Source organism: Pristis pectinata, chromosome 14, assembly GCF_009764475.1.
Source record: "Pristis pectinata isolate sPriPec2 chromosome 14, sPriPec2.1.pri, whole genome shotgun sequence".
Classification (NCBI taxonomy): Eukaryota; Metazoa; Chordata; class Chondrichthyes; order Rhinopristiformes; family Pristidae; genus Pristis; species Pristis pectinata.
In genome coordinates, this window is record NC_067418.1 from 1,424,397 (window position 1) to 1,442,095 (window position 17,699).

General features: G+C 51.3%; 1 protein-coding gene across 12 annotated transcripts in view; it reads right to left on the reverse strand.

Annotated features, from left to right (window-relative positions):
• Positions 1 to 363: 363 nt before the first annotated feature.
• Positions 364 to 17,699, reverse strand: part of mrvi1 (murine retrovirus integration site 1 homolog) — a 239,359-nt gene continuing 222,023 nt past the window's right edge. For 8 of the 12 annotated variants that reach the window (XM_052028841.1, XM_052028840.1, XM_052028843.1 and 5 more), the window contains 3 exons: positions 17,473 to 17,592; positions 15,534 to 15,661; positions 364 to 851 (listed from right to left, as the gene is read on the reverse strand). In XM_052028841.1, the coding sequence (XP_051884801.1) occupies positions 15,646 to 15,661; positions 17,473 to 17,592 (136 nt within the window). In that variant the 3' untranslated portion in view covers positions 364 to 851; positions 15,534 to 15,645. Of the gene's footprint in view, positions 852 to 14,488; positions 14,559 to 14,748; positions 14,826 to 15,533; positions 15,662 to 17,468; positions 17,593 to 17,699 lie in introns of those variants that run through there. The other 4 variants (XM_052028835.1, XM_052028834.1, XM_052028836.1 and 1 more) reach the window with 4 other exon arrangements.

Sequence of the window (17,699 nt, forward strand, 5' to 3'; positions counted from 1 at the left end):
GGAACAAAAGGGGAGACAGAGGGGAGGGGTTACCGGAAGTTAGAGAATCGATGTTGATGCCGTCAGGTAGGAGACACCCAGGCGGGACACGAGGTGTCGTTCCTCTAATCTGCATCTGGCCTCAACTCTGCAGTGGAGGAGCTGTGGACTGACAGGTCGGTGCGGGAATGGGAGTGGGATTAACGTGGCTGGTCGCCGGGGAGATCCCGCCGGTGCGGCGGACGGAGCAAAGGTGCTCGACGGGATTTGAATTTGTTGTAAGTGGGTGAGGGATCGGCAATGGGAACTGTAGCAAGCCATTAAACCAAAACCTGCTCTCGGCCTCACACACAACAAAACCAGTGCGGCGTGACGGCTGAAGGTCTGAGTATTTACTGAGACTTGAACACGCAGACAAACAATAAACCCATTAAATGCCTGTTAGATGAATGGCTGGAATATCTCGGGTGCTAGGACACTCGGTGCTCTGCGTTCCCGCATGGCCCACAGGGTTGGCCGGCGATGGTTGTCGAGAGGTCCCTCTGCACACCGCTGTGTTCTCACTGTTGGCGACCCACGCCGCTGCTGCTCCAATCGGTGCAATGACTTGTGCTCGAGGTCCTGCTGCTCCGTCAGGCCTGGTTCTGTGCCACAGTCGTGAGAAGGGCCACGGAGAGCCCTGACCAGAGGGGCAGGAGCCCCTGGTAGCGGGCGTGCTCGGGGCACGGTCACACGCACTGCGCAGAGAGGCGAAGACGCTGCTGAGAACGGCAAACAGGAGAACGACCACGGCCACAACCCAGATCACACTGCGATGCTTCAATGGCTTCGGACACAGCCTGACAATTAGCTCTGCAACCTCTTCCAACTTACTGTGAGAAAGGCAACGAGAGACAGAGGGAGAGATGGGCAGGTGGAGACAGAAGGAGAGAGAGAGGGAGGGAGGGAGGGTGTCAGAGCAGAGAGAGAGAGAGGTGGAGAAGTGTTCGAATAAGAGAAAGATGGAGCGGGGAGAGAGGGAGGGGAGGGAGAGAGGGAGGGGAGGGGGGAGGAGGGGAGAGGGAGGGGAGGGGGAGAGGGGAGGATGGGAGGGGGAGAGGGAGAGAGGGGAGGGATGGGGAGAGGAGGAGGGAGGGGAGAGGGAGGGGGAGAGGGAGGGGGAGGGGAGGGGAGGGGGAGAGGGAGGGATGGGAGGGGAGGGGGAGGGGAGGGAGGGGAGGGGGAGGGGAGGGGGAGGGGGAGAGGGAGGGGGAGGGGGAGGGGGAGGGGGAGAGAGGGGGGGGAGAGGGGGGGGAGGGGGAGAGGGGGGGGAGGGGGAGGGGGAGAGGGAGAGGGGAGGGGGAGAGGAGGGGAGGGGGAGAGGGAGGGGGAGGGGGAGAGGGAGGGGGAGAGGGAGGGGAGGGGGAGAGGGAGGGGGAGAGGGAGGGGAGGGGGAGAGGGGAGGGAGGGGAGGGGGTTAGAGGGGAGGGAATGGGAGGGGGTGAGGGAGAGGGAAGGGAGGGGCTTAGAGGGGAGGGGGAGAGGGAGGGGAGGGGAGGGGAGGGGGAGAGGGAGGGGGAGGGGGGGGGGAGGGGGAGGGGAGGGGGGAGGGAGGGGGAGAGGGGGGAGGGGGAGAGGGAGGGGAGGGGAGGGGGAGGGGGGGAGAGAGAGGGGGAGGGGGAGGGGGAGAGGAGGGGAGGGGGAGGGGGAGGGGGGGGGGAGGGGAGGGGAGAGGGGAGGGGAGAGGGAGGGGGAGGGGGCGGGGGAGGGGGAGGGGGAGAGGAGGGGGAGGGGCGGGGGAGGGGAGGGGAGAGGGAGGGGGAGGGGGAGGGGGAGGGGGAGAGGGAGGGGAGGGGGAGAGGGAGGGGAGGGGGAGAGGGGGAGAGGGAGGGGGAGGGGGAGAGGGAGGGGAGAGGGAGGGGGAGGGGCGGGGGAGGGGAGGGGGAGGGGAGGGGGAGGGGAGGGGGAGGGGGAGGGGAGGGGGAGAGGGGAGAGGGGGGAGGGGGAGGGGGAGGGGGAGGGGGAGAGGGAGGGGGAGGGGGAGAGGGAGGGGGAGAGGGAGGGGAGGGGGAGGGGAGGGGAGGGGGAGGGGGAGGGGAGGGGGAGGGGGAGGGGAGGGGGGGGGGGAGGGGAGGGGGGGGGAGGGGGGGGAAGATAGAGCAAGAAACAGACGGTCAGAAAGGGAGGAAATAAAAGAAAAATTGAAGGTGAGAAGAAAGAAACAGGAATGAAGATCAGCCAGAGGGAAGGAGATGGAGATCAAGAGGGACATTTTATTAATTGCATCAATCAGTGACCAGCAGCTGCCGTGTTTCTGGGTGAACGTGGGTCTCTTCTCCCTCACTGACAATGGGAACGAGGGGCTGGGAGCTGGACCCAAGTGAGCACAGAAGGTATGGGGTCGTGGTGTGGGTACGGGTGGAGGGGTCAGTGGGCACAGCTGCCCAGCAGATGACCAGAGGGGGATGGTGCGCGTTGGAGGGGGAGTGGGGAGGGGCATCAATGCTCTCACTCAGCACTCTCTCCACAACACCCATCAGCCCCTCCCTCCTCTCACACCACTCCTCTCACCCACCCCACCCCCCGCCCCCTCCCATCATCACCCCCACCTCCTGCCCCCCTCACCCAGCAGTAGGGACAGGCGGGGATTGAGAGACCCCGGTGTGTGTCCCAGACCCTACCCTCTGGCACCACCCGAGCAAAATATAGAACATAGAACACCACAGCACACTACAGGCCCTTCGGCCCACAACGCTGTGGTGACATTTTATCCTGCTCTAAGATCTATCTACCCCTTCCCTCCCACATAGCTCCCCATTTCTCTATCATTCATGTCCCTAATGTATCTGCCTCTACCAGCACCCCCGGCAGTGCGTTCCACGCACCCACTACTCTCTATGTGAAAAAAAACTTACCCCTGACATCCCCCTATAGCTTCGTCCAATCACCTTAAAATTATACCCCCTCATGTTAGCCATTTTCACCCTGAGGAAAAGGTCTCTGACTGTCCACTTGATCTATGCCTCTTATCATCTTGTACACCTCTATCAAGTCACCTCTCATCCTCCTCCTCTCCAAAGAGAAAAGCCCGAACTCACTCAACCTATAAGACATGCTCTCCAATCCAGGCAGAATCCTGGTAAATCTCCTCTGCACCCTCTCTAAAGCTTCCACATCCTTCCTATAATGAAGCGACCAGAACTGAACACAATACTCCAAGTGTGGTCTGACCAGAGTTCTACAGAGCTGCAGCTTTATTTGCAACTCAGCAGTTTTATTTCCCAAGGACAGAGTGTAAGTCCGGGGACTGATGTCCCAGTGTTTGTTTACAGGAAGTGATAAGCTGTTATGCTTTGGTAACTTGGTGGGATGTGAACTGTAATCAGTATTCCGATGTTATCAGGGTGAATGGGCTGTTATCTCTTCGCACAGGGAGTCCTTCCAAGCCACAGTCTCTCCACACTCCGCAGTCAGCTAATTCTGACTGTGAACCAACACCCACTCCACTCTGCAAAGGACAGCCTGGTGTGCAGCAGGTAGTGCAGCTGCTACACAGACCCTGCCCTCCCACATCCCAACAACATGCCGGTCGGTGGGTTAATTGGCTGCTGTAAATTGCCCCCAGTGTGTGGGTGAGGGGTAGAATCTGGGGGGAGTTATAAGATAAGATCTTTATTAGTCACATGTACATCGAAACACACAGTGAAATGCATCTTTTGCGTAAGAGTGTTCTGGGGGCAGCCCGCAAGTGTCGCCACACTTCCGGCGCCAACATAGCACGGCCACAACTTCCTAACCCGTACGTCTCTGGAATGTGGGAGGAAACCGGAGCACCCAGAGGAAACCCACGCAGACACAGGGAGAACATACAAACTCCTTACAGACAGTGGCCAGAATTGAACCTGGGTTGCTGGCGCTGTAATAGGATCACGCTAACTGTGCCTGCCTTAAAAAATAATTACCAGATAAAACTGCGTACGGAACGAGTGCCAGCTATCCTGAGGGACACCGGAGGGAACCAGCTACCAGATGGTTCAATTAGTCTTTCGCCCCTATACCCAGGTCAGACAACAGATTTGCACGTCAGGGCCGCTGCGGGCCTCCCCCGGAGTTTCCTCCGGCTTCGCCCTGCCCGGGTATAGTTGATGGTAACATGGGAAAAGCATGAAATCAGGCCCTTTGGCCCACCATGTCGATGTTGCCCATCTCCACTAATCCCATTTGCCTGCATTATGTCCGTAGGCATTCATGTCCTCGTACATCAGGTCTGTTCCTCCACCACCCCCCTCAGACAGTGCGTTCCAGACTCCCCGCCCTCTGGGTGAAACAATTCCCCCTCAGATCCCCTCTGAACATTCTACTTCTCCCCTTAAATCTCTGCCCTCGTCTTAGACGCACCCACCATGGGAAAATGATTTTTACCACCTACCCTGTGAAACACCTCTATCGGTCATGCCTCAGTCCCCTTCTCTCCAGGGAAAACAAACCCATCCTGTCCACTCTCCCTGGAACCTCTGGTCCAGGCCACATCCTGGTGAATTTCCTCTGCACTCTCTCCAGCACAGTCACATCCTCCTGATAGCACACGGTCACCAATGGGGCATCCCAGCTCTTACAATCTGTGCCATAGCTGGAGGTAAACACCCCATATGCCTCCTCTCCACCTGTGCTGCCACTTCCAGGGAGTTATGGACTTGCACCCCAAGGTCCCTCTGTTTGTCAACACTTCGTCAGGACCTGCCATTTACTGTGGATGTCCTACCCTTGTGTCCATAATGCATTTTGCCCCAACCCCTTGCCCCTCATCAATGCACCCAGAGGCTGACTTGTTGGGACACTCAGGTGGCAGTAACTGCCACTGGGACAAGGTAGGGCTGTAGACCAGGCCAGGCCAGTGGCTGACTCTTCAGTTCCGTTATCTGCAGTCCTGGGGTTTGATCCTGCTCCAAACTAGTTCTCGAACACCTCAGGGGGTGGCTGTGGGGAGTGAAGGAGGTCACGGAACGTCTGAATGTTCACCAGATTTCTTCTGCAGAGATTTCAGATGTTTACACACCCTCCCTGGCTCCTGATATACGGAATCACACATCTCAGAGGGGTCATTCAGCTCTGTGCCGGTGCCAGCCCTGTGAAAGAGCCCTCAGTTAGTCCCTCCCACCTCCTGCTCTCTCCTCACCTCCCTGAGTGTTTTTTCCCTTTTCCAGGATTTACTTCAGAAGTTTCCCGTTGATATTGCGTCCTTGCTGCCAGATCACAGCAACTCACTGTGGAGGAACGTCCCCTCCTTCCTGCCCTCCCAGCAGCTTTTGCCGATCCCCTCCCTGGTTACCTGCTCTCCTGAACTCGGGAACAGCTCTCTCCTCATTAATGTTCTGAACGCCACGATCAGGTTGCTCTCGACCCTCTCTGTTTGAGGCCAGCCCTGTCTTCTCAAGTCTCTGCCCAGCACAGCCCACTTGGAGACCAGGGCTGTAACTGTGCAGGATTTTTCTGGCACTGAGCTTCGGTCTGGTGTCATGGTCTCGGTGTGCCTACTGCAGGAGCGTGTCTTCTACAGAGGAGCCCAGCAGCTGTGACCCACACTGACCACAGACCTGAGGCGAGGTTGTGGGGTGTTGTCAACCATTGTAGCTAATAACACAAACAGCCAAAATCACTCCGGCATGCGGTAGCACTCACTGACTGAGATGTGGAACATCAGTAATACCGAGGTCAACAGATTAAGAAGCTAAACCAAATTAATAAAACTGAAAATGTACAGTGTACAAAAGAAGGAAGCTGAGGAGAAGTGGTGTGGAGAGATGGTAATGTTGAGGGGCACTTAATAGAAAAAGAAACAGAAACACTCAGCAGGTCAGGCAGCATCTGTGGAGTGACGTTTATGGGTCCGGGGCGCTTCGTCAGAACTGGGAAAGAGAAGGTGTTAGTTCTCAGAGCAGAGAAGGTGGGAGAGGGATGTCAAACAAAGGAAATATCTCTGAGACCATGTGGGTCCGTGGGGCAGTGATGCACGTTACTCTTCTTTGTCTGTGTAATGTGTTATAGAGCCATACAGCACAGAAACAGGCCCTTCGGCCTAACTCGTCCATGCTGACTGTGTTGCCCAGCGAGCTGGTCCCATCTGCCAGTGTTTGCCCATAGCCCTCTAAACTTCTCCTATCCATGGACTTATCTAGATGGCTTTTAAACGTTGCTAATTTGCCCGCCTCAACCACTATTTCTGGCAGCTCCTTCCAAATACGCACCACCCTTTGTGTGAAGGAGCTGCCCCTGATGTCCCATTTAAATCTCTCGCCTCAGATCTTAAACCTCTGCCCTCTTGTTCTTAGCACCCCCTCCCTGGGAAAAAGTGTGTGCTTTCACCCTGTCTATGCCCCTCATGATCTCATACGCCTCTATCAGGTCACCCCTCAATCTCCTACGTCCCAGGGAATAAAGTCCTAGTCTATACAACCTCTCCTTGTAACTCAGGGCCCCAGGTCCAGGCAACGTCCTGGTAAATCTTTTCTGCGCTCTTTCTAGTTTAATAACATCTTTCCTATAACATGGTGACCAAACCTGTACACAATGTTATACACAATACACAATGGCCCCAGTGGGCCAGACTATATGGAGAGAACAGGTAAAACTAAAGGCCAGTGCTGATGCAGACAGCAAGAACAAGTGGGTTACTTAAAGTTGGAGAATTTGGTATTGAGTCCGGAAGGCTGCAACGTGCCCAGAAAGAAGACAAGGTGCTTGAGTGGTGTTGGACCTCGTGAGCGCACTGCAGGATGTCACAGACAGCGTGGGAGTGAGAGGGGTATTAAAGAGACAGGCAAGGGGAAGCTTAGGGCTGTTCCTGAGGACTGAACACAGATGCTCCACCAAACACTCCTCACCCTAGCTATGTTGGGTTTCTCCAGTGTGGAGGAGACCACACTCTGAACACCAAATGCAGTACAGTGGATTGGAAGATGTGCAAGTGAATCCCTGCCTCACCTGAAGGGGACAGGTGAAAGGACAGATTTTATGTAACAGTAACACGCGACAGATGTTGTCAGAATTAAAGAGACAGCACAGTGTGGGATGTAAACAGGTGATGGGACTAAAGGCAGAGAGTCACTGTGTAACACTGCTTTCAGAAAGGAAAGAGGCCACTATTAGGATCACAGCCCTTTCAGACAGATATTAGCGGTTATAAGGAGGACACATCTGTGGCCTGTGTACCAGATGATCTTCTGGATCAAAATGCTGAGGAACCAACTGGGGAAAAGTTCTTCGACTTGAAACTCTTCATCTCCACAGATACTGCCTGACCTGCTGAGTGTTTCCAGCATTTTCTGATTTTATTTCAGAATTCTGGCATCTGCGTTCTTTTGATTTTCAGTTACAGAAAAAGGATTTTCACCTCCCACTTTGTAGAAAGAGAAAGGGTCAATTGATACTATTGTCAAGGGGCCTTTGGGGAAGAATGACCATAAAATGTTTGGAAGTGATGGAGTTCATTGCAAAGCGAGGCTCCTAAACTAAAGCTGAAGGAGCTGTTAAGGTGTGAAGGAAGAGGTGGTGTGGTGACTGGAAGAAGACATTGAAGGCTGAGATAGTACACAAGCAATGGCTAACACCTAAGGAAATAATGCACAAAAGAAATTCCTCCAAGGCATAAAACATGGTTTATCCAGAGGCAAATCTGCAACTCTGCAAAGGAGGACCAAGAAATCAACAAGACCTTAAGATATAGGAGCAGGATCAGGCCATTCGGCCCATCGAGTCTGCTCCGCCATTCCATCATGGCTGATTTTTTTTCAACCCCATTCTCCTGCCTTCTCCCCATAACCCTTACCCCCCTCACCAATCAGGAACCTATCAACCTCCGCTTTAAATACACCCAATGACTTGGTCTCCACAGCCCTCTGTGGCAACAAATTCCACAGATTCACCACCCTCTGGCTGAAGAAATTCCTCCTTATCTCAGTTCTAAATGGATTTCTGAGGCTGTGCCCTCAGATCCTGGACTCTCCCACTGATGGAAACATCCTCTCCACGTCCACTCTATCCAGGCCTTTCAGTATCCTGTAGGTTTCAATGAGACCCCCCCCACCCACCCCTCCTGAACTCCATCGAGTACAGGCCCAGAGACATCAAACGCTCCTGAATAAGGAGAGGGGAGATAGACTATGAGAGCAGACCAGGGAGAAGCTTCTCAGGTTCTACAGATTCCGCCTCAGGTTCCTGTGGACTGGAGGAGAGAACATGTGACCCCAGTGGTTAAGAAGGGAGGGAGAGAAAAACTGGGGACTACTGACCTGTGAGCCCAATGTCAGTGGTCGGGAAAGTGCTGGGATCTACAGTGAAGGGTGTAATAACAGAACACCTTGAAAGAAATAATAGGATTGAGCAGAGTCTGCATGGATTTATGGAAGGAGAATTATGTTTGGACTTTACAACTTGTAGAGAAGATGAGAGGGACCAGTGGACGTGGTGCATTTGGAGGTCTTTCCAGGGTCCCACACAGGGTTTCATCAGAGAGACAGGACTTTACCAACAAGGTTGGAACACACAGAACTGGAGGCATGGATTCAGAATGAGTTATTGTACAGAAAGCAGAGTGAGAATGAACAGGTAGTTCTCAGGCTGTGACTGGTGGGTTGCCACAGGGATCAGTGCTGGGGTCCAAGATATGCACAATCCACATCAATGCTTTGGCTGGGGGACCAAATGTCATATTCCCAAGTTTGTTGGGATTGTGAGTGGGGAGGAGGATCTAAAGAGCCTTCAGTGTGATATGGACAAGCTGAGTGAGTGGTCACGAACATGGCAGATGGAATATAATGTGGGAAAATTTGAGGTCCTTCACTTGAATATAGAGTCACAGCACGGAAACAGGCCCTTCGGCCCAACTTGTCCATGCCAACCAAGTTGTCAACCTGAGTGAGTCCCTTTTCCTGTCCATGTGCCTGTCTAAATTTGTCTTTTAAACACTGTAATTGTACCTGCCTCTACCACTTCCTCTGGCAGCTCGTTCCACCACCCTTATGAGAAACTTTGCCCCTCAGATCCACCTTAAATCTTTCCCCTCACCTTAAATCTTCCCCTCTCACCTTAAATCTTGCTCTCAGTTTTAGACTCCCCTACCCTGGGGAAAAGACTGTGACTATGAACTATGACCCTCATGATTCTACATGGTCATCCTCAGTCTCCTTGGCTCTCGGCTATCCAGTCTCTCCTTGTAACTCAAGCCCTCCAGTCCTGGGAACATCCTTGTGAATCTTTCCTGCACCCTTCCAGCTGAATGATACCCTTCCTACAGCAGGACAAAATATTCAGTGACTCGGCCTCCACAGTCCTCTTGGGTAGAGAATTCCAAGTTCACCATCCTCCAGGCGAAAAAATCTTTTCTCATCCATCCTGAACGGCCAGCCCCTATGTCTGAGCTCGTGACCTCCCCCCTTACCCCTGGATCGCAACACCCGAAGACACCTCAGCTACCCATCCACTCTGTCAAGCCCCGTAAGAACTGTGTTTGTTTCAGTGAGATCGCTCCCCATTCATTCCTTAGGTTGGAAGACTTTATCGAGTTTAGTTGAGACAAATACATCGCAAAGCTTCACTTCAGTCAAGTACCTGTTACTCTGTACATTTGGGCTGCAATTATTTACTATCAAGGTGATTATTTGTACCACACTGTGTAATGTGACTTGCTCTTGCTGCACTGCCCAGTTCAATGGTTGAGAATTCATCCACATGATACACCATTAGGAAAATAATTGCCACTCTAAACACTGACACAGCACAAAATTGTTCTGCAAAACACTTTCAAGGTCATGTGCTCCTCTGAAACATTCAATGATTACTCAAAGAAACTTAGATCTCGAATATATTTTTAAAACTCCATGGGAAGAGAAAACATGTAAATAGTACCACCTCCGCTGAGCCTGCAACCTGTCCCAGCAAAATGGACAAAGGCTTGGGGACAGCAGAATATTCTTGACATGTGAAATATCGGGTGGCGTTGAAAGGCCCCTGGGTGTGCTCGTACTCAAGTCACTGAAAGTCAGCACCAGGTAATTAGGAGAGCAAATGGTCTGTCGGCCTTGATTATGAAGGAGTTTGAGTACCAGAGTAAGGAAGTCTTACTGCAGTTGCAGAGGGGGATGGTGAGACCTGGAGTACTGCAGACGGTTTTGGCCTCCTTATCAAGGAGAGGATGTACCTGCCCTAGAGGGAGTGCAGTGAACCTTCAGGGTGGGAGGTTCGCTGTAGGAGAGAGATTGAGTAGACTGAGCCTGGACACAAGAACATAAGAAAACAGGAGCAGGAGTAGGCCACAGCCCCTCGAGCCTGTCCCACCATTCAACATGACCATGGCTGACCTACGCTGCCTCAACTCCCCTTCTGTGCCAGTTCCCATCACCCTGAACTCCTCCATCTGTCAAATATTCACCTCCCTCCACCTGAAATCTATCCAATGCTCTGGCCTCCTCCACCCCCGGGGGCAGAGAATTCCAGATTCACCCCCCTCTGACAGAAGAAATCTCTACACCCCTCAGGTTTAAAGGACCAGCCCCTTATCTTGTACCGAGAGTCCCCTTGTCCGTGACTCTCGCACTAGCCAGGGACCGATCCCTGGGGACTGTACCAATGACACCCTTCCATCCTCTCTGCTTTCAATGGAGTGAACACACCTTCATCTACGCGCCAGCCTCTTACAGAGTCGCACAGCACAGAACCAGGGCCTTCGGCCCACCACGTCCATGCTAACCTTTTTGCTCTTCTACACTAATCCCATTCGGATTGTGTCCTTCTCCGCCTTGTCGAAGTGCCTCTTAATCGAGGTGGTCGTACCTGATCGCACCACGTCCTCTGACAGTGCGTTCCAGATATCAACCTCTCTCTATATAAATAACTTGCCACTACAACATCCTTTCAAACTCCTTCCTCTCGCCTTAAGCCTATTATCTTTGATACACCTACCACAGGAAAAAGATTGACTGTCTACCCTACCTATGCCTCTCACAATCTTATACACCTCTATAGGGTCACCCCTCAGCCTCCTTCACACCAGGGAAAACAGTCCCAACCTATCCAATCTCTCCCCAAAACTAAAGACCTCCAATCTAGGCAACATCCCAGTGAATCTCCTCTGCACTCTCTCCAGTGCACCCAGAACTGCATGAAAACTCCAAAAGTGGCGTAACCAGTATTTTGTAAAGTTGCAGCTCTTATGACCTGCAAGCATGCCACATGCCTTCTTCACTACCCTATTGACCTGTGCTGCCACTTTCAGGGAACCAGGAACTTGGATCCCAAGGTCTCTCTTTTCATCAGCATTCCTTACTGCCCTACCATTTACTGTACTTTCCTACCCTATCTGACTTCTCAAAATGCATCACCTTGCAATTGTCGGGATTAGATTCCACCTGCCAGCACTTCACCCAACTCTCCATCGGATCTCTGTCCTAACCTTAGACACCCCTCTCGCTGTCCACAGCACCACTAACTTTCATGTCGTCTCCAAGCTTGCCAATCATACCTCACGCATTCACATCCAAGTTGTTAATATCTATCACAAATAACAAGGTTCTCAGTACCGACCCCTGTGGTACACCACTGGTCAGAAAATCACCCTTCCACCACGACCCTCTGCCCCCTATCACCAAGCCAATTCTGGACCCAATTCACCGTCTTGCCTTGGATCCCATATGCCTTAACCTTTGTGATCCGGCTATCACACGGAACCTTGATAAAGTCCATATGGACAACATCTACCACCATGCCTTCATCAAACTCTTTTGTCACCTACTCAAAAAGCTCAAACTTATGTGGTACCTTGTCAAATGCCTTTTGGAAATCTAAATGCACTAGATCTACAGGTTCCCCTCTATCGATGCTCCCTCTCACATCCTCAAAGAATTCAAGCAAATTTGCCAAACCTGATTTCATAGAACTATGTTGCCTAGGTTTGATTATATTTAGTTTTTCTATGTGATTAGTTATTTCCTCTTTGATTATTGACTCCAACATCTTGTCAATATTAAACTAACTGGCTTGTAGTTCTCTACCCTCTGTCTTCCTCTATTTTTGAACAAAGGAGCCACATTGGCTATTTTCCACTCTTCTAGTACCCTCCTGGAATTTTGTGAGTTTTGGAAAATCTCAAGAAATGGGTCCACAATCCTTTAAACCCCTCGTGTGCATTCAATCGGGTCCTGGCTACTTGTCCACCTCACTCCCCCTGAGTTTCTCCAATACTTAAGCCTTGTGATAGGGATTTTTACAAGCTCCCCCCTGTTGTTTGGAATTAGCCCATCTGATACCTTGGGGATCTTTGCAGTGTCCTCCACGTTGAAAACTGATGCAAAGACTGATTTAGCACATATGTCATTTTTATGTTTCCTGTTATTCATTCACCAGCCTCAATCTCCAAAGACCTCAGCTGCCTTCTTCCTATTTTAATATCCACATAAAGTCTTCAGTTTGTTGTGACATTACACATTGCTTTTCTCTCAAAATTACTTTTCTCCCTTCTGATGAGCTTTTTAAGTCTTTTGTTGCTGGATCCTAAAAACTTCCTGTTCTCTGCCCTACAACCAGCCCATGCCACCTTGTATATCCTACTTTTCAATTTAACATTACTTTTTTCTACAGCACAGAAACAGGCCCTTCGGCCCATCTAGTCCATGCCGACCTGATCTTCTGCCTAATCCCATCTGCCTGCACCTGGACCATATCCCTCCAAACCCCTCCCATCCATGTACCTATCCAAACTTCTCTTCAATGTTACAACTGAACCCACATCCACCACTTCCGCTGGCAGCTCGTTCTACACTCGCACCTCCCTCTGAGTGAAGAAGTTCCCCCTCAGATTCCCCTTAAATATTTCACCTTTCACCCTAAACCTATGACCTCTAGTTCTCGTCTCACCCAACCTGAGGGGAAAAAGCCTGCGTGCATTCACCCTATCTATACCCCTCAAAATTTTGTACACCTCTATAAGATCTCCCCTCATTCTCCTGCGCTCCAGGCAATAAAGTCTGAACCAATTCAACCTTTCCCTGTAACTCAGGTCCTCAAGTCCAGCAACATCCGTGTAAATTTTCCTCTGCACTCTTTCAAGCTTATTGATATCTAGGTGACCAGAACTGCACACAATGCTCCAAATTCGGCCTCACCCACCTCTTGTACAACTTCAACATAACATCCCAACTCTTGTACTCAATGCCCTCTTGACCTCATATGTTAATTAGAAATTAGAACATAGAACATTACAACACAGGAACAGGCCCTTCGGCCCACAATTTCTGTGCTGACCATGATGCCAATCCAACCAATCCCCTCTGCCTGTACATGGTCCATATCACTGCATTCCCCGCTTGTGAGTTGCAGGGAATGGAGGGACACGGACCATGGACCAGCAGAGTGCCTCTCTAGATGCCTCTTAAATGTACACGTGTCTACTTCCACCACCTCCTCCGGCAGCCTGTTCCAGGCACCAACTACAGTAGTGTAGGGGTCAGCGTGACACTATCACAGTGCCGGCAACCAGGTTCAATTCCCGCCGCTGTCTGTGAGGACTTTGTACGTTCTCCCTGTGTCTGCGTGGGTTTTCTCCGGGTGCTCTGGTTTCCTCCCACATTCCAAAGACGTACGGGTTAGGAAGTTGTGGGCATGCTATGTTGGCGTCGGAAGTGTGGCGACACTTGCGGGCTGCCCCCAGAACACTCTACGCAACAGATGCATTTCACTGTGTGTTTCCATGTACATGTGACTAATAAAGAAATATTTCTCTATCTGTCTAATGGGGCGACCAGAAATCAACACAAAACTCAAAGTTTTATCCAACTACGTCATGACTTCCTGATTCTTACGCTCTATGCCCAATCTCAGGGAGTTATAGACTCAGTACATTAACACTGTTGAAGATCCCATCACTAACTGTGTACTTTCCCCTGACATTTGACCTCCCGAAGTGCACCACCTCACACCTGCCTGGATTACCTCCGTCTGCCGTTTCTCTGCCCACATTTCCAACTGGTCAGTGCGGAGTGCCATGGTAATGTAACTGGTGTTTCCTGTGTCTGGAAAGCTGACTGTAACTGTAGGCACGGTAGTGTAGGGTCAGCGTGACGCTATAACAGTGCCAGCAACCAGGTTCAATTCCGGCCGCTGTCTGTGAGGACTTTGTACATTCTCCCCGTGTCTGTGTGGGTTTCCTCCGGGTGCTCCAGTTCCTCCCACATTCCAAAGGTGTACGGGTTAGGAAGTTGTGGGCATGTTATGTGCTGCCGGAAGCGTGGTGACACTTGCAGGCTGCCCCAAGAACACTCTACGCAAAAGATGCCTTTCACTGTGTGTTTTCGATGTACATGTGACTAATAAAGAATCTTATCTTATTTCCTTATGGACTGTCTGTTACCTCATCATAGAACATCAAGGACATGAAACAGGGCTTTAACAAGCTAGTATTTCCTAGTCAATCTACACCCGTCCAAGTGAATGCTAACTCTGTCTGTGATTATTGGTTCTGAATCTCGGAGGTTGAACTTACTGGCCTGTGGCTGCTGGCTTGTCCTTCCTCTGCTTCTGAGCAGTAATTGTCCACTTCTAGGGCAGTGCTCCTGAAGTGACAGAGGTGTGGAAGATTATGGCCAGGACCTCTGCAATCTCTGCCCTTGCATCCCATCTGGGCCTGGTGTCTTACCCACTTCAAGTAATGCACAGCTAATCTTTCCCCCATTTCCCTTATCAATTTGAGGCTTATCTATTTGGTCCATGATCATCACCACCTCTCCTCTACTACCTGTTTACCTCTTCATGTTGTTACAGATGTACAAGTCGTTGGTGAGGCTGCACTTGGAGCACTGTGTACGGTTTTGGTCACCACCCTGTTATAGGAAAGACGTGGTTACACTGGAAAGAGTGCAGAGAAGATTTACGATGATGTTGCCAGGACTCGGGGGCCTGAGTTATAGAGAGAGGTTGGCCAGGCTGGCTCTTTATCCCTTGGAACATAGAGAATGAGGGGCGATCTTATAGAACTGTTAAAATTATGAGAGGCGAATAGATAAGGTGGACGGTAACAGTCTGTTCCCCAGGGTGGGGGAGTCCAGAACTAGGCGGCATAGGTTTAGGGTGAGAGGGGAAAGATTTAAAAGGGACCTGAGGGGCAACTTTTCCACACAGAGGGTGGTGAGTATATGGAACGGAGCTGCCAGAGGAAGTGGGTGAGGCAGGTACAACAGGTATCGTTTAAGCAGCACTTGGATAGGTACATGGAGGGGCGGGGCTTAGAAGGATATGGGCCGAACGCAGGAATTGGGACTAGCTGGGTGGGCATCATGGTCAGCATGGACTGGTTGGGCTGAAGGGCCTGTGTCCATGCTGTATTGCTCTGTGACTCTATGTGCCCATGGAATATTTGCGTCTACAGTGATTTCTTCTCATTATCTTTCTTTGTCTCTCTGAATTCCACCTACCTACTGAAATTTCTGTATAGGCCTGGTTCTCAACAGAAACTTAGTGTGAGGACTGTCCCACCAGCCCAGTGCAGTAACTCCAACCCCTTGGAAAGTGAGCCCAGAGTTCAGACCCACCTGGCCTTCCTTCCATCTGTGAAGTTGGGCTCTGCCAGTGGCTCCTCACCCTGTCTCTCTGCACTCTCTGGCTCCTGACGTAGCTCCTTCTGTCCTGGCTGAGTTGGGCTTTTCAAACCTTCCTGTAACTGGAGACAGACATTTTACAAAAAGCATTAGCCAACTTTTGAACGGGTTGTTCTGCTGCATTTCATTCTACACAGACACACGGCTGGTAACTTGGTTTATTATTGTCACATGTACTGAGGAACAGTAAAAAACTTTGTTTTGCATGCCATCCATACAGATCATTTCACCACATCAGTGCATTGAGGTAGTACAAGGGAAAACAGTAACAGAATGCAGAATAAAGTGTTACAGTTACAGAGAAAATGCAGTGCAGGCAGACAATAAGGTGAAAGGTTATAATGAGGTAGATTGTGAGGTCAAGAGTCCATCTTATCGTGCAAGTAAAGTGTTCAATAGTCTTATAACAGCGGGATAGAAGCTGTCCTTGAGCCTGGTGGTACGTGCTTTCAGGCTTTTATATCTTCTGCCCAATGGGAGGGGGGAGAAGAGAGAATGTCCGGGTGGGGGGTGGGGATGACCAGCTCATGACGGGTCAGTTACTGGGTCTGACATTTATGTGTGGAGCCCACTTGTGTCCACACTCCCGTGTCACCCACAGCCTGTTATGTGAAGAGGCAATACACTGTAAACCAGAGGGCACACTTCTAAAGGTGGTACATGAGCACCGAGAGCTGGGGCCGTATGTGCTTAGTTCTTTGAAACTGGCAACAAATGTGGTTAAAAAAAGGCACAGGAGAGGCCAGGTTTTATAACTAGAGGCACAGAGGACAAGAGCAAGTGAGGGGAACATTTATAAAACTCTGGTTCTGCTGCAACAGGAATGTTGTGTTCTGGGCACCGCACTTCACAGAGGGTGCAGAAAAGATCTGGCACATGGTCCTGAGGTGAGGGACTTTGGCTGAGGATGGAGTGGAAAAGCTGGGGTTGTTCACCTTGGAATAGGAGGTTGTGTGTGTGTGTGTGTGTGTGTGAGAGAGAGAGAGAGAGAGAGAGAGAGATCCCATGGCAGATGGGTCAGTGTTGTAATGGGAAGTGGGGAGGTATCTGAAGGGCTCTGGGCAGAGGTTGGGGAAGTGGGGCCAACTGGGTGACTCCTGCACAAAGCTGTAGGGACTCAGACCTCCTGCCCTGTGCTGTAACTATCCCCTGTGATTCTGTGTTACAGAACCCACCAACATCTCACCAAGTAACAATAACCATGGCACTTTTACAACAGTCTTTGTGCTCCACCAGAGAGTTAGAAACAAATGATTGATGGCTCGTCAGGGCCTGGAGCAGAGCTGGTGGAAGGAGCAAGGACGAATGGGGGGTAGCTCCAGAGCTCCAGGCTACGATAACCAAAAGAACAGTCGCCAGTGGTGGGACGATTAAATCTGGAGACGCGGAATCCTTTGGAATTCGAGGAGGGAAGGATCTCTTTGGGTAACAGAGGCTGGGTGAGGTACAAAGGAAGGCATGAGACAGGGAGGAATCTGAAAACAAGAATGGTAATTTAACAAAATGTGGCCCCAACAAAGTTGTTGGAAGCAGAACGGGGAATGGGGTGATTCAAGCAGGAAGTCTCAAAGTGCATTTACCATTCCAGGAAAGTCCTTGAGAGTTACAAGGACACACAGATCGGAGGTGATGGTCAGGAAAACTCGCTGAGCAACAGAACTGAAGGTTGAGGAACGGTGCTGAAGGTTTTACCAGCACAAGTTCTGACAGCCAGGGTGTGCAGCCCAAGACTCCTTCCCCACAAACCCAGGGGTACCTACCCCAGCAGTACAGACCCTCAGCTTCAGCACCCATGCGGTGTGTGCGAAGGACGGCAGCTGTCCTATTGCCTGTACATTCTGCACAGACACTCACCAGGCGCTGGGGCACTTACCCTTTGTTGAATGCTTCCTCCTCAATCTTGGCTTTGGTCTCCAGGCTAGTGACCTCGACACTGACCGGATGAGCATCTCCTGCAGCCGGCCGCTCCAGCTCCTTATCACTGTTCTGTTTCCTGCAGTGCACACGGGAAACAAGGAGTTTGGCCTTACTGTACCATAAGGAGGTGATCTCGCCGTGCCCCTGAAGCTGTTCAGCTCCAGCTCTGACTGACAGCTACAG